The 14,998-nt window shown below is 34.9% G+C and overlaps 3 protein-coding genes across 3 annotated transcripts; 2 read left to right on the top strand and 1 right to left on the bottom strand.

The window, feature by feature from the left end:
- Positions 1-131: 131 nt before the first annotated feature.
- LOC107425993 (elongation factor Tu, mitochondrial) lies at positions 132-4,892 on the bottom strand. The gene is made up of 12 exons (XM_016036069.4): positions 4,530-4,892; positions 4,169-4,244; positions 3,935-4,027; positions 3,722-3,796; positions 3,004-3,108; positions 2,803-2,893; positions 2,511-2,716; positions 2,021-2,104; positions 1,725-1,790; positions 1,570-1,632; positions 1,186-1,426; positions 132-507 (listed from the first exon to the last, which is right to left on the bottom strand). The coding sequence occupies exons 1-12, from the start codon at positions 4,712-4,714 to the stop codon at positions 437-439; spliced, it is 1,356 nt and encodes a 451-aa protein (XP_015891555.2). The 5' UTR covers positions 4,715-4,892; the 3' UTR covers positions 132-436.
- Positions 4,893-5,448: 556 nt separating this feature from the next.
- Positions 5,449-7,251, top strand: LOC107425982 (GDSL esterase/lipase At1g54790-like). Its single transcript, XM_016036060.4, has 5 exons — positions 5,449-5,744; positions 5,856-6,056; positions 6,156-6,322; positions 6,485-6,755; positions 6,848-7,251. Exons 1-5 carry the CDS (start codon positions 5,510-5,512, stop codon positions 7,108-7,110), a joined length of 1,137 nt encoding a protein of 378 aa, XP_015891546.3. The 5' UTR covers positions 5,449-5,509; the 3' UTR covers positions 7,111-7,251.
- A 596-nt stretch (positions 7,252-7,847) lies between these two features.
- Positions 7,848-11,453, top strand: LOC107425974 (E3 ubiquitin-protein ligase SP1). Its single transcript, XM_016036050.4, has 11 exons — positions 7,848-8,536; positions 8,733-8,785; positions 9,157-9,278; positions 9,409-9,504; positions 9,682-9,819; positions 9,905-9,970; positions 10,322-10,434; positions 10,515-10,625; positions 10,903-10,949; positions 11,030-11,129; positions 11,207-11,453. The coding sequence occupies exons 1-11, from the start codon at positions 8,463-8,465 to the stop codon at positions 11,307-11,309; spliced, it is 1,023 nt and encodes a 340-aa protein (XP_015891536.2). The 5' UTR covers positions 7,848-8,462; the 3' UTR covers positions 11,310-11,453.
- The last annotated feature ends 3,545 nt before the right edge of the window (positions 11,454-14,998 follow it).

Below are 14,998 nucleotides of genomic sequence, written 5' to 3'. Positions count from 1 at the left end.
GTTGCCTTGTAAGATTTTGAAAATGGAAGTCATTGAATAAAATGTTCCTTTAAGATTATTTAATCATTTAATAAGATGTTCCTCTAAGATTATTCAATGTACAATAATGGCCAAAAAAAGAAATGTACAAATTGGAGAGCTAAAATAACTTTCTGGAGAAACTAATTCGATGGTAGAGTGCATCTGGCAGCATGTTCAATATTGGTTGAGAACCAGAACTGTTTGACAAACTGGAAAATTATTTATGATAATACAATTCGAAAAGAAAATCAAATGGAAAATGGTAAACAGGGTGCAAGATCCCTCTCTTAATCTACTCATTTCAAAACGGAGAAAAAAAAAAAAAATCAACATTTCGAAGCGAACAGTTTCTGTATTACACCCTATGTTCTTTTTTTCTCTTAGCTTTTGCCAGTGATAATGATCATATAGAAGCTCAACTCAGTACTTTTGAAACCACTCCTGCACCAACTGTCCTACCTCCCTCCCGCAAGGCAAATCTTTGTCCTGTCAGTTGTACACAAGCAATGCTTAGGGCCTTTTTGCCGAATCTTGCATTTTAGACTACAACAACCATGTATATATTGCAAGGAGGGTGAAAAAGAAACAAAATTTTGAATTTGGAAAAAAAAAAAAAAAAAAAAAAAAAAAGAAGAAGAAGTAGAATTAAACAATAACTATATAATTAATTGGCCGATATATCTCCTGATCTACTAACTCATATAATAAAATATCTTAGTCTAAACATTATACAGACTTGTGGGTATGGCTAGCCTTGAGTTGTGTGTGCATGCATATGTGAATCCACATTACAATGTCAAATTAATTAAGATAATCAAGCAAAACCAATGAATTGATAAAACAACAAAACAAGAAAGTGTATACATATTTTATGGATTGAACACAAACCACCCCTTTGACCACGTAATAAACAGTTAACCATAATAACTAAAACTTAAAAGCGAAAAGGTGCCTAATAATGTTATTCTCCTTCTCATAGTTACAGTACATCTAAAACAACCAACACATGAAATAAAAGCCCTTTAATGGATATAATGGTAGGAAAAGCTTAAAACTTTCCGCGTAGATAAAAGAAAAAAGAAGGAAAAGTGAGTAGAAGAATGTGAGCAGCAATCAAGGAAGAAAACAGAGTTGATTGTTATGAGGAAAAAGAAAGAAACATACCTGCTTCAAGAGGAACAGGCTGAATTAACTCAAAAACTGCAGTCACATTGTCTCCAGGCATAACCATCTTAACATTTTCAGGCAATTCTACTTTTCCAGTGATATCTGCAGTCCTCATATAAAACTGAGGCCTATAGTTTGAGAAAAATGCTGTATGACGTCCACCTTCATCCTTTGTGAGGACGTATATCTCTGCTTCAAACCTCTTGTACGTTTTGACACTTCCTGGCTTGGCAATTACCTATTCAATGACCAAAAAGGAACAATATTCAAAAGTTATTGCCATGCATTGCTAAAATCTAGTTTTATTGCATGGCATATTTTGGATGGTAATCCCACACTAATCAAGAATACATAATTTTAAAGGTGTGATTGGGTAAACACCTGTCCTCTCTGCACATCTTCCCGTTTTAAGCCTCGGAGAAGAAGACCCACGTTGTCACCAGCCTAGTTGAGTACCCAAACGCACTGTTAAATTGAAAGATGACAATGGCACAGAAAAACATGGATATCAAAAAGTTTTCAAATTCGTTACTTACTTGACCTTGATCCAAGATTTTCTTGAACATCTCAACACCAGTCACTGTAGTTTTCAAAGGAGCACCCTGTAGAAGAATGTTAGCTTTGGGAATTATCCATGCTTACTATGGTATATCGTCCGCAAAAATCCTTATTTGAAAGATTGATGCCACCTAATTGAAACATAACGGCCCCCCATTGTGAAGGCTGATTTATACTATATTATCCAAATCCTACCTAAAAGCTTGCATGTCAAAGTAAAGCACAAGAATGCTCTGTCAGCAGAAGACAATACACAATACATGGACAAATTTACCTGCATTAATCCCAGAATCTCAACTTCATCACCGACTTTAATGGTACCTTGCTCAACACGGCCGGTGGTAACGGTTCCACGTCCCTTTAACATACAAACATAAATAATCGTGAGTATTATGTTAACACCCATAAGAAATTATCTTGTTTGCAATACCAAAAAAGTGGACTTCAATGAAATATAGAAAGAACAGAATACACCTAATCCCCAATTTTCAAATTGACAATGTGGGAATCTGAAAAGCAAATTACTTAATCAATTTAGAGGAAAGCTCATGATAACAGCTTAATAGTTTAAAAGAATACTAGACATGGATGATGAAATTAGATGTTAAAAAAATATTTTGTAACATATTCAAGGAAAATCCTTCAACAGATAACAAATTTCAAAAGCAGCAGAAAAAAATACGGGAAACTAATTCTTCTTAGAGCAATAGAATTCAATGTTCCTAAAGAATGATATGCACAAGCATCAAGCATGCAAGACTTACCTGAATTGAGAAAACATCTTCAATTGGCATTAGGAAGGGCTTGTCAAGTTGGCGCACAGGGTCAGGAATGTACTCATCCACAGCCTCCATTAGTTTCAAAATAGCCTTCTTGCCAATCTCTTCATTAGTGCCTTGTAAAGCTGACAAAGCTGAACCCCGAATAATTGGGATCTCATCCCCAGGGAACTTGTAGAAGCTTAGGAGCTCTGCCAGAAATATATACCTATGTGAAAAAATAAAGTAAAAATAAAAGCTGATGATTAAATAAAGATAATCCTAAAAAACTACCCACCGCGGAGCTCCATTTCGACAAGATCTAACAACTCTTCATCATCAACAGCATCAACTTTATTCAAAAAACACACAAGTGATGGTACACCAACCTGTGGAATACATTAAGAAAAACCTTACATACATCATTCTATCCCATGAATTCTTAGGCTAAGATGTTTACAAAAATTTCTTTGCAATATGACATCACTGAATCACACACCTGGCGTGCAAGCAAAATGTGTTCCTTGGTCTGTGGCATGGGCCCATCAGGACCAGATACGACCAAAATACCCCCATCCATTTGGGCAGCTCCAGTAATCATGTTCTGCATATCAATTATAGTTATTAAATAGGCCCATGTGTGAGCATGAGACTGTGCAGCTCAAGGAAACTATGGAATCAATGTACAAACTAAAGGGAATTATTATAATTCATTAAGTTAAAATTTTTGAGGAAGGTACTAGTAACCTGAAGCATTTCATAAATAAACTGGAGTTTAGCATTCCGGCTAACTTGTACAGCTTGAATAACAACAAATATATGCATCCAAAAGCAAATTGAAAGATCCATAGAAATAAAAGAAAGACATATTCCAATGTCCAGCAATAAAAGAATCTTAGCTAATTTTCATTTTATTAACAGTACATATCAGCAAACAAATTTGTCCAGGTTCCTATGCGAACACATAATGTTGAAGTATTTAAAAATCACTAAAACTTTAAAAAAAAAATAATAATAATAATAGACAAGTGCACAGCTGTTCAGAAGGGATTTTTTTTGCATGCTATATGTATCAATAACTCACCGTATAAACCTCCTACTTCCAGAACTTGATCACAGCAATGTAATTAAGCAGATTAGATGAACAAGTATCAACTACTTTTTTTTTTTTTTTTTTTTTTTTTTTAAAGAATACTCATTTAATTCTCAAAGCTTACCTTCACATAATCTGCATGTCCTGGGCAGTCAACATGTGCATAGTGTCGCTTAGCAGTTTCATACTCTACATGAGCCTGAAACATAAAAGCAAACCAAAGTTCAAATAGAAAGATATTTTGATCAAACTGAAAGAACTAAAATGAAAGCTACAGTAACCCACAACGGAGAAAAATGGCATAGCCTCACATATAAAAGAAAAACTACATTCTAACCGTTGCAATTGTAATTCCTCTCTTTTTCTCTTCAGGAGCCTTGTCAATCTCATCAAAAGCTATAGCCTTAGCTTTACCTTCTTCTGCTAGAACCTTATGAAAGTTGCAAACATAAAAAATTAACACATTTCATGGAACACATTCTCCTTCTGTTAAATAAAATATATATATATATATATATATATATATATATATATTACAATAAGAAACAAGCAAAAGAATCCATAACCAAACCTTCGTAATTGCAGCAGTGAGAGTAGTCTTTCCATGATCAACATGTCCAATTGTTCCTACATTCACATGAGGTTTCCTGTTTGAATAGGAAAAAAAATAAATAAATTAAGGAATAGAATAGAATTTAATGCCAGATATCCTCTCATCAAATCTACCATTGTCCTCGTGGACAGCTTTCGGATAAAATGTAAAAAATCAATTTTATATTTGATCATTACAACTCCATACCAAAGACAAGTATCATTTTCTCACAAAAGCTTTACAAAACTACTCCAACTAAATTAAGAAACATTTCATTTCATATATATACATATGAATGAAATGAGGCAGAAGTGAAGGAAGGATCAGAGTGTAAACTTACGTTCTAGTGAAGGTGGCCATGGATCTCCACCATGGAAGCGGAGTATAAGATTTGTCATGTCCAGAGATGGAATCGGAGAGTGAAGGACCAGCGGCGGGGATGGCTCCTCTGTAGCAAGAGTAGATTTGAGAGGAAAATGGAAGAAGGCGCTTGGAGTTAGGGTTTCTGAGAGCGACGGAAGCCATGGAAAGCTGAAGAAGGAAGTCCAAGCACCTATTCGCTTTTCACGCACACAGAGTGGCGGAGAGAGTAGGAACTTGGCAGAGCCGCTGAGGGGTTTTAGGACCTAATAGGGGTTTTCTTCGAGGGTTTTACTCGACTCGCCCATTCTGTTCCCTTGCTCTTGCAACCCGACCCGTCTATGTCATCACGTGGCCCATAAAATATCTTAACCCGATGCTCTCTAGCTTACAACATGTCGTACCTAAAACGAAGATATATGAAAAACTAAAAAGTTATAGGAATAGTGTTTATTAGTTATTACAAACATAAAATGAAAATCACACTAATACTTCTACCCATTTTAAAGACTACATTTTCATTGTTTCTTCAAATTATATAAATACCCTTTTACATTTTTTTTGCCTTTTTTTTTTTTTTTTGGTTGAAAATGCAAAAACGTTTGCTTGTGATTGTGGTTTGCCAACATACTTTTTTTCTTTTATGTCTTTTTAATGCTTAAACTTAATCTAACCCCGCACCACACACCCCCAACCCTCCCAAAAAGCAAAAAGATTTTAAGTTGATTTGTCCTCTTTTTATTGTTTGCTACGAACTTTATTGATTTTTGCTTTTTTTTTTTATTTCTTGAAACTTCAGTTTACCTTTTTGGCATGATTGACCCTTTACTTCATCTTGCAAGACACCCACACTTCACCAAACATTTTCTTAACGTTTCAGCCAATATGGGATTTATATATACACGGCTTAAGATTTCCCAATCCAATAAATCTACCTATAGCTTTCTTCAACTTAATGATATGGCAATGGAAATTCTCTCCTTCCAAACGCTTGCCTTGATCTTGTCATACTTGCCTCTTATTAGCTCCATCAATTTCAGTTACCCGGCGGTTTTCAACTTTGGTGATTCCAATTCAGATACTGGTGGTCTTGTTGCAGGAGTGGCCTTCCCTATTCAGCCATTCAGTGGCCAAACCTACTTCCTCAAGCCCTCTGGACGCTTCTGTGATGGACGTTTGATCATTGATTTTCTAAGTATGCATGTTTCTTTTTACCTGAATTTTCTAAGTAATCAGAAAACAGCAAGCAAAGAACACAATTGGAATATATTGATTTGTGTGCATTTGTTTTATGTGTCCTCTGCAGTGGATGAAGCTGGCCTACCATTTTTAAACCCGTATTTGGATTCTGTTGGTGCACCAAGTTTCCAAAAAGGGTGCAATTTTGCAACTGGCGGGGCTACCATACTTCCAGCCAATGCAGCTTCCATAGACCCCTTTTCATTTGGATTTCAGGTTTTTCAGTTTTTCAGATTCAAAGCTCGTGTTCTTGAACTACTAGCTAGAGGTAATGATCATATGTGGTATAGCTTAGGTGAAGCTAGATTGTTGGAGTTTATCTTCCATGGAAATGCTGATTAACAAGTTATTTATTGGTGGATTTCAGACAAGAAGCTTCAAAAAGCTCTCCCTTCTGAAGAGCTTTTCAAGCAAGGTCTTTATATGTTCGATGTGGGTCAGAATGATATTGATGCTGCCTTTAATTACAAGTCAGAAGACCAAGTGGTCGATTTCATCCCAACTATTCTTACAGAATTTGAGACCGGATTGAAGGTTATCCATCTTTTTTTCCTTTTTTTCCACAAATTCAGAATTTGCGCAGCTGATTTTTATTCACAATCTAGATAAATTGAAGTTTTCTTTTTTCTTTTTTTTTTTCTTTTTATTTTTTTTTATTTTTTTTGGTTTTTTCCTCCGTGTTTTCTTTGCTTTCAGAGAATATACAATACCGGAGCTAGAAAATTTTGGATTCACAACACAGGCCCTCTAGGATGCCTACCAAGAATCATTGCCACATTTGGAAAAGATCCACCAAAGCTGGACCAATTTGGATGTGTAATCTCACATAACAGAGCTGCAACTGTTTTCAACGCACAATTACATAATCTTACCTTGCAGCTTCGTGAACAATTTCCAGACGCTAACTTCATTTTGGTTGATATTTTCTCCATAAAAAGTGACCTTATTGCAAACTATTCTCAATATGGTAAGCTGCACTACTCAAAATTTTCCATTTTGTATTTTCCATTTGGTGATTCTCTATTTTCTTACTCATTTCAATATTATTGGGTTTTCCAGGATTCAAACAGCCTATAGCAGCTTGCTGCGGATATGGTGGGCTGCCATTGAATTATGATAGCCAAATTGGTTGTGGAATAACCAAGAAAGTAAATGGAAGTACAGTGACTGCAACACCATGTAATAATACAGCAGAATATGTAAACTGGGATGGAACCCATTATACAGAAGCTGCAAATCAATATGTTACTTCACAGATTTTGACTGGAAAATACTCTGATCCACCTCTGTCTGTGAATTCCTATTCTGTCCAAAATGTATGACCTGTAAAAGAAAAGTTACCAGTCTCAAAGTATACCTGTTTTCTGTTTATTATAAATCCAACAAGTCAATACAGCAAAAGATCAGAAATATGTTTGAGACTAAGGAACAGAATGCAAGTTCATTCCAGTAACTTTACATCATTGATCTGAATGAGTTATGGACTCAAATAAGAACTAGAGAATCTAACAACAATGGTTTAATCCAATATTATGGACCCTAACGGCGCCATTTAACATTTGATCATCATTTAATAGTCATTTTAGATTTAGCATGGCAATCAATTAGCCATTTATCTACTATTACACATTTTCAAAGTCTAAAAATGCAATAAATTTCAATTATTCTACGGCATGAATACCTGTCATATTTTTCCATTTGAACTTTGTACGAAGGGTAAATTAACACCCACTTTTTAATTTAATTTTAGTTTACTTTTATAAAGGCATAAATAAGATCCTATGGTCCTGTTTTTATGAATAATAAAAACTGGTCTTTTGAAGTTTATCCTTTTTATAATCTTCCATTTCAAGTGAAATATTTGAAGAATTATTTAACCTCGTACTCAAGAGAAAAATCTTGAATTTTATTTTTATTAATGAGAATATACACATATTTTTTTTAAAAAAAAATTGTAAATAAAATTTAATTTTTTTACCATGAATTTTATTTGAAAATTGGTTTTTATAAAGTGGTAAAATAATTTTGTTCAATATAAAAACTAATAGTAGGTAGCTAAAATAAGTGGCTGTTACGAGTAGATCCATTCCAGCGGCGAGTCTCCCCAGGAGCGAATCGCCGATTTAGTTTGTGGGTGCGTAGGATTAAAAGGCTGGAGCCTCTGACACGCAGGCCGCGTATCTTAGCAACACCCACTTCGGAAAGTTGTCTCTCTTCCAGTTCCCTCGTACTCCCTTCTTCCTCTCCTCCACTCTTCGTATCGGATTCTCTCTCTATTTTCTTTCCATCTGTTTTGTTTTCTTGTGAAACTAACAGAAAATTCGACAAAACTCTTAAAAGTAACAGAACCTTGTCTCAATCATCTTGCGCCTTCTTTTTTTTTTTTTGTTTTTAATATATTTGTTTCCCCAATACTTATCTTCTCGTTTCCTACTCTCAACTGTCTCTCAAACCCTAATTTCCCGTCGTCTTTAATTTTTAAAGTTGTCTTTTTTTTCCTTTTCAGTTTGAATTTCTATCAAGGCGGTTCATATTCATGTAATTTAAAAAAAAAAAAAAATTTAAATCATTTATCCCATTTCTGTGCCTCTATACATTTTCTGTTCGATGAAGAGAGGTGTATTAGCAGAAGGGTCTGAGATTAGGTTTTGAGGAATTAAAGTGGTTGAAGAAGATGCTTCCTTGGGGTGGATTAAGTTGTTGTTTGAGTGCAGCTGCTCTTTACCTTCTTGGGAGGAGCAGTGGAAGGTCAGTGCTTTACTACCCAATATTTCTTCGAATTATTATTAGTTCGGAATTTTTACATTAAAAACTACGGCTTTCGTAGTTGAAACCTTGTACGGACTAAATTACTAAACTTTTGATGTCTTGTATAAGCTAAATTTTTTTTTTTATCTTTTTTCTTAAAAAAATTAATAAATTCTTTTTTTGGTGGATGATACAGGGATGCGGAGATTCTGAAATCGGTTACTCGGGTCAATCAGTTAAAGGAATTGGGTATGTGCTTTTTGTGATTCTGAAGAATTACTGTTTTATTTTTCCTTTTGAAACTCAATGTAACTTTTTGTTTTCTCTACGAGGAAACCAAATTTTGTAAGATAGATTATATTGTTCTTTTAGGTGATGTAATTAAGTTTATGTGCCTCTCTGAATTCCATTTGTTGAGAAAGTATACCATGGTTATGTGAATTCAAAATGTACGTGAATCCGTGAAATTCATCCCATGGTGTTAAATTCATCTTTTAATGCATTTGTTTTTGGAATCTCTGGTGGAAAATAATTTATAGCTTTCTGTGGCATTAGTTTGCTTGGGTACATTACCTTAATTGCAAATTTTTCTTTTTCTTTTATTTTCTTTGGCTTTTTAGCACAATTATTGGATGCCGAGTGTATATTGCCCTTGGTGGTTGCCATATCTGGGAGAGTTGGATCTGAAACCCCCATCACTTGCGAACTCAGTGGCTTAAGGGGTGTGGTTGTGGAGGAAACAGTAATTCTTCAGACTAAATCATATGCATCTTTTATTCCAAAGATATATTTATATTTCTTTCCGTTGGATATGTTGCATTTAGGTCTGCAGTTTGATGATTATGTAACATTCTTTTTTATTTCTTCTTTAGGCAGAACAGCATTTTCTGAAACACAACGATGCCGGTTCTTGGATACAAGACTCTGCTTTGATGCTATCCATGAGTAAAGAGGTTCCCTGGTATCTGGTGAGAACTTGCTGTATTGTCTGTCTATCCATTTCTGTCTCTCTGTCTATCTCTATATGGTAGTTCTGATATTCTACAACTTTTACTTGTTTTTGGAATGTTGGGGTTATGTGTATACTGTTATGGCTATTTTGAATTAAAGGTTGACTAGCTGGCTCCTGGGATTTCTATGGGCAGGATGATGGGACTGGTCGTGTGAATGTGGTGGGTGCCCGAGGTGCCACAGGTTTTGTGTTACCAGTAGTGAGTGAGGTGTTTGAAGAGTCAGGAAGATCCATTGTACGTGGGACATTGGATTATCTCCAAGGCCTCAAGGTTTGTTCTTGGCAATATTTTAGTTTAATACACAGATGAGGCCACCCCTTTTTGGTAAGACTGAACTGATGACTTCTGTTTATAGATGCTTGGCGTCAAGCGAATAGAGCGGCTACTTCCAACTGGTAGTTCTTTGACTGTAGTTGGTGAGGTATGTTAATTACACGGTAAACTTATCCATGTTTGACTAATGTGTAATAGAAAATGAAATAACACAGTAATTTATCAAAAGTGCTCTTTTTACAGAAATCTGACACATTAATGCGCAATAAACAATTAATCTGGGGGCAGACTTAAGTTCATAATTTAACAATTTTTGGAGGCAGGAAAAAAGGTAGAAGTTAGGAGATTATCTGGACAACATAATTTTAGCCCTTTTCTTTTGATGGGACATGTTTGATAAGATTTTTTGGCTCATAGATATGTTCTTCTGGTGTTGATAAGATGATTACTTACCTACTATCTTTTATTTATTTTTTTATTTTTTTAAATCTATGATCAGGCTGCTAAAGATGATATTGGCACTGTTCGAATTCAGCGACCGCACAAAGGGCCCTTTTATGTCTCTCCCAAGACGATTGATCAGCTCATTATAAACCTTGGAAAATGGGCAAGGTTGCTTATATACATGAATATACGGTGTTTGTATTTCTCTTTCCTTTTGAAGTTGCATTAATAGAGAATAAGTTTTGCAGGTGGTACAAATATGCATCGATGGGCCTGACAGCCTTTGGTGTTTATCTGATTGCTAAGCATGCCATTGAATACATCATGGAAAGGAGGCGCCGTTCAGAACTGCAGAGAAAGTAAGTTCTGCTTCTTTATCGATATTTTTAAACACGATAACAAGCCATCTCTTAAAATGGGTAAATTCCTTCTTTAGCAGCATCACTGTTCAGCTCAAATTATACACTTCTGCTGCTATTAAAGACATTACTATATAGATATTGCTACTCATGACAACAAGCCAGCTCTTGAATTGTGTATTCCCTTTGTTAATTATAAGCCTGGTGCAGCTAAGTTTATAAATTTCTGCTGTTATATCTATCTAGACAAAGGAACATAAAGATGTTATGTGTACAGGGTTCTTGCTGCAGCAGCTGCAAAGAGATCTGGGCAAGATAGTGAAGGTAGATAGTCTACATCATTTGTTACTTTATGCAATGTATGTTTGGATACAGGTTTAGATTGATGGAGATTTTCTTTGCAGGTCAAGATGATAATGCCCCGGATGGGACTAAGAGAGACCGACTAGTGCCGGATTTATGTGTGATATGCCTTGAGCAGGAGTACAATGCCGTATTTGTCCCGTAAGACCAAACCCCTGTCTATTTGCAAGGCTCTGCCTTTTCTTTTGTTTCACTTACCTTGTATTATGTTTTTCCAGGTGTGGCCATATGTGCTGTTGTACATCTTGCTCCTCACAGTTGACCAGTTGCCCTCTTTGCCGGCGGCGGATTGAACAGGTGGTGAAAACCTTCCGCCATTGAGGAAGGCTAAGCCACTTATTACCTAGGCCACGTAGAGATGAGGACCCCAAAAAAATTTCATATTAAAAATTGTATATTTTTAATTTTTAGAAATTTGATTTTTCATATAAAATAAGTTGGAAAGATCAGAGTTTTGCATGATAATACTTTGCGACTGGACCGATTCGGATTTACCCATCTAATTTCATTTCCTTTGGTATCACCAACAACGGCCGGTCAGACTTGTAAATTTCTGTGTGATTAATCTCAAAAAGTAAAAATAAAAATGGTTATTGCAGCAATTAAGATACCAGTTATAGCTTAACCCATGAATATTGTTGGCCACCTCTTGTTCATAAATAGACGCTAAACAAATGCCAAATAAGTCCCAATTTTGAATAAATCTTTTTTTATATATAAACATGTCAGAAGTTAAACTATAACACACCAGAAAAGAAGATTCACAGAAATCAAATTGTGCACTGATTACTTCACATCTCACTTATTGAAGCATTCACCTTCCTATTGGACTTCGATGAGGTGATGTAAGTGGCTTGACATGTAACATTATATTTTTAAGCACATGAAAAATGTGGAAAATCTCTAAGTGGATGCAGAGTGGTAAACTATGCCCCTATTGAATATTAGACTTTGCTAAAACCATGCAGGAAATCACACAATCCTATATTAACAATCTGGTTTCACGCTGATACTTTTGGAGTTTGTGATTAGCTTGGTTTGGAAGCATTTTGGACCTTTTTCCCAAGCAATTTCTCACTATTTCAAAGTCGAACCAATGGTTCCAGCTTGTGTTGTGTGAGATATTCCTGCAACTCCGATTGGCTCATTTTTGTCAAATTTCTGTACTCAAAACAGAATCTAATACCAGCCTGCCAGATGCTTGCACGAAACCTTCTTAGCTTTCACATTGTGTAAAACAGCTAGATACTCACTTGTACCTTTTTGTTGAGTATTACTTGCTAGATATTCTTGCTTCTGAAGAAAATAGAGGCACAAAAAGTAAGAAGAATACGATCCCCAAACATGGAAATACCACTCGGAAAATGTTAAAAAAATAAACAAACACCACCTCTTTCTAAATTATCCATTAAGAACCAAACTTACGCCAACTTCCCCCTCATTGCTTCTCTCTTTTTTCAATTCACACTCGGAGTAATATATATAAACACCACTCTCTGTCACTTAACCCTCACCTCCATCTTCGTCTACTATTATTATTACAAAAAAATTGGTTAATCGTTATGGCCATGAATAAGAAAAACAGTACTCCAAACTCTTTAGGGGTGTGTGAGAAAATCTTCAACGTTATCAGAGTCGGTCCTGCTATCCAAAAGATTCGTCGTATCTCATACTGTCCAAGAGATTCTGCTCCACATGCAGGAGGCAAAATCATTGAAATCCGTGGAGAAGATGCTGATGCTGATCATGGGTATCAAGAGCCAGCCACAAAAATTCAAGTCCTTCCTACTCCTAATAATCATCAGAAGGTGATTTCATCAGCGACGAAAGTTGGACAAGAAGATGGTCGACTAGCAATCAGTGTTTCGTTCAAGGAGAAAACACCAAAGCCTAATAAGGCTCAGCCAGAGAAGGTGGTACTGGTTGGTCAAAGCCAAGGCCTAGCAGCAGGAGCAGCCAAGGTGGGTTCTAAGGTTGAACCCCAAGGTCAAACACACAAAAGGGGAGTTGTTTTTTCTCAGGAGCAGAGCAGTCATGGTGGCAGAGAGGTCAAGTTTGTTACAAAAGGTGATGAAAAAAACTTGACCAAGTCGAAGGGTCATGGAAAACCAGCTTCTGATGATCAGGATCGTCGTCAAGGTATCAATGAACGGAATAAAAAACAAGGAGTAGATCATCTGAACGACGCATTTTCTGATTATATAAATCGTAAGAAGATCGAAATTAGGAGCGAGTTGGATGATGGGAAGAACACATGGGACTTATTAGATGGTGTGCGTCATGATGGAAATAAAAAAGACAGCTTGAAAGACCATTTCTCTGATTATATACACCGTGCAAAAAATAAGATGGCCAGGTCTTCTTCATCATTTGGTACCGGAAAGAACGTCTCCTTTAAGAAAGAGTAGGAGAATATGGTGGTGAATGAATATGATCATCATGATTAAACAATATTACATATAAGTATGCTCATCTTTCATTGGAGTGCACGCATATTTTTTTTCATTATTAACAGTCGTCTAATTTTATAACTATGTTCTGATTCTAAATATCTGTTTTTTTTCTTTGTTTTTGTGAGGATTAAGTGATATGTTTCTGCATATTTCTATTGTATTTTCTAAGTAAAGTGTCCCAAGTAATCTTATAGTCGAGTAAGTAACACCATGTGTTCAATCTCTGCATGCAAAACCATTGCTGACCATAGCTTATTCAAAAGAAATATCTTATTGCTTAACAATAGCAGTTAGCTTAATTTTGGTTTAGCATGAAATATATGACTTTCGACAGTTTATTCAATTGGTACTATCAGTTCAAATTAGTAGCAGCGACAAATATATACTCGATCCAAATAAGGTTCTTGAAAATAACACTTGAATTGCATGACAAATTTGACCAAAAACAAATAAATGTAAAAGGGTGGCAAAAGGCAAGTTTCTTTGTATGTCTATTATAAATAAAGGGAAAATTTTATTTAGACTTTTCAGTTTTTCGCTTTTAGGAAATAATCACTTACACTCATATGTTTTAAGTGTTAAAATTTATAATTGTATTTCAGCTATATTATTCAATTATAAGATGTTGATTTTTAATTTTTCCTTGGCTTTAATTGTATTTGAACAATATCAAATGCTGATTTTAACATTCATTTGGCCTTAAAAACTGACAGAAAGATTGACTAATTGATCTAATTTTGATATATATATATATATATATATAAGAAATTAATTATGATATTTTTTTTTAAATATAGAATTTAAATATAATTATGATAAAATTAGAAAGATGTAAATGATATTTATCCTACAAAAAAGTTTGGGGCAAAAGGTAGAAGCAAAGATGGGTCTAGATCAGTGGTGCCCCATCTTGTAGGTGATATCATATGTGGCTTGAATTGGCGAGCTAGCAGAGACAGAAGTGATCCGCGTGTCATCACCTATCCAAGCCCAACACAAATATGGGCCATTTCCATATCTATAGCTCTTAACCAATTATTGGATTGGGTTGGTTGTATGGGCATCTTTTAATTAGGCCTAGCAGAGGGCATTAGGTTAAAAAACCCTATGCCATTTCTATGTTCAACTTTGGTAAAAGTTTCATTTATGCTTTTATTTCTTTTTTGAAAGCGCTTTACGAAGAAATCATTTTTCATTATAAGTATTTCTGATCTACTTTTTAAAAATTACTCAAATATTACTTTTGAATTTTAAAAATATTATAATTTTTTTAAAAGTTATGTCAAAAAGAATTTTAATTAAATATATGCTCTTCGTACCACAAAATTTAAAAAAATAAAAAAAAAATACATGCCTTTTAATTTTTTTTTGGCTTATTAGGTGTCAATGTAGGCCGAGCTCCTTGAATTTCCAAAAATATGTTTAAATTAAGTACTTGATTAGGGAAATTTGAAACCCAAGAATATTTAAACAAAGAGGAAATGATAAAATAAATATACAAATAATAACAACTTTAAAAAGAAAAATGAGGTCGAGAGTAAAGACACCTCTGCTTTT

Source organism: Ziziphus jujuba, chromosome 9 (genome assembly GCF_031755915.1).
Source record: "Ziziphus jujuba cultivar Dongzao chromosome 9, ASM3175591v1".
Lineage (NCBI taxonomy): Eukaryota > Viridiplantae > Streptophyta > Magnoliopsida > Rosales > Rhamnaceae > Ziziphus > Ziziphus jujuba.
This window is presented reverse-complemented; position numbering and strand designations above follow the sequence as displayed.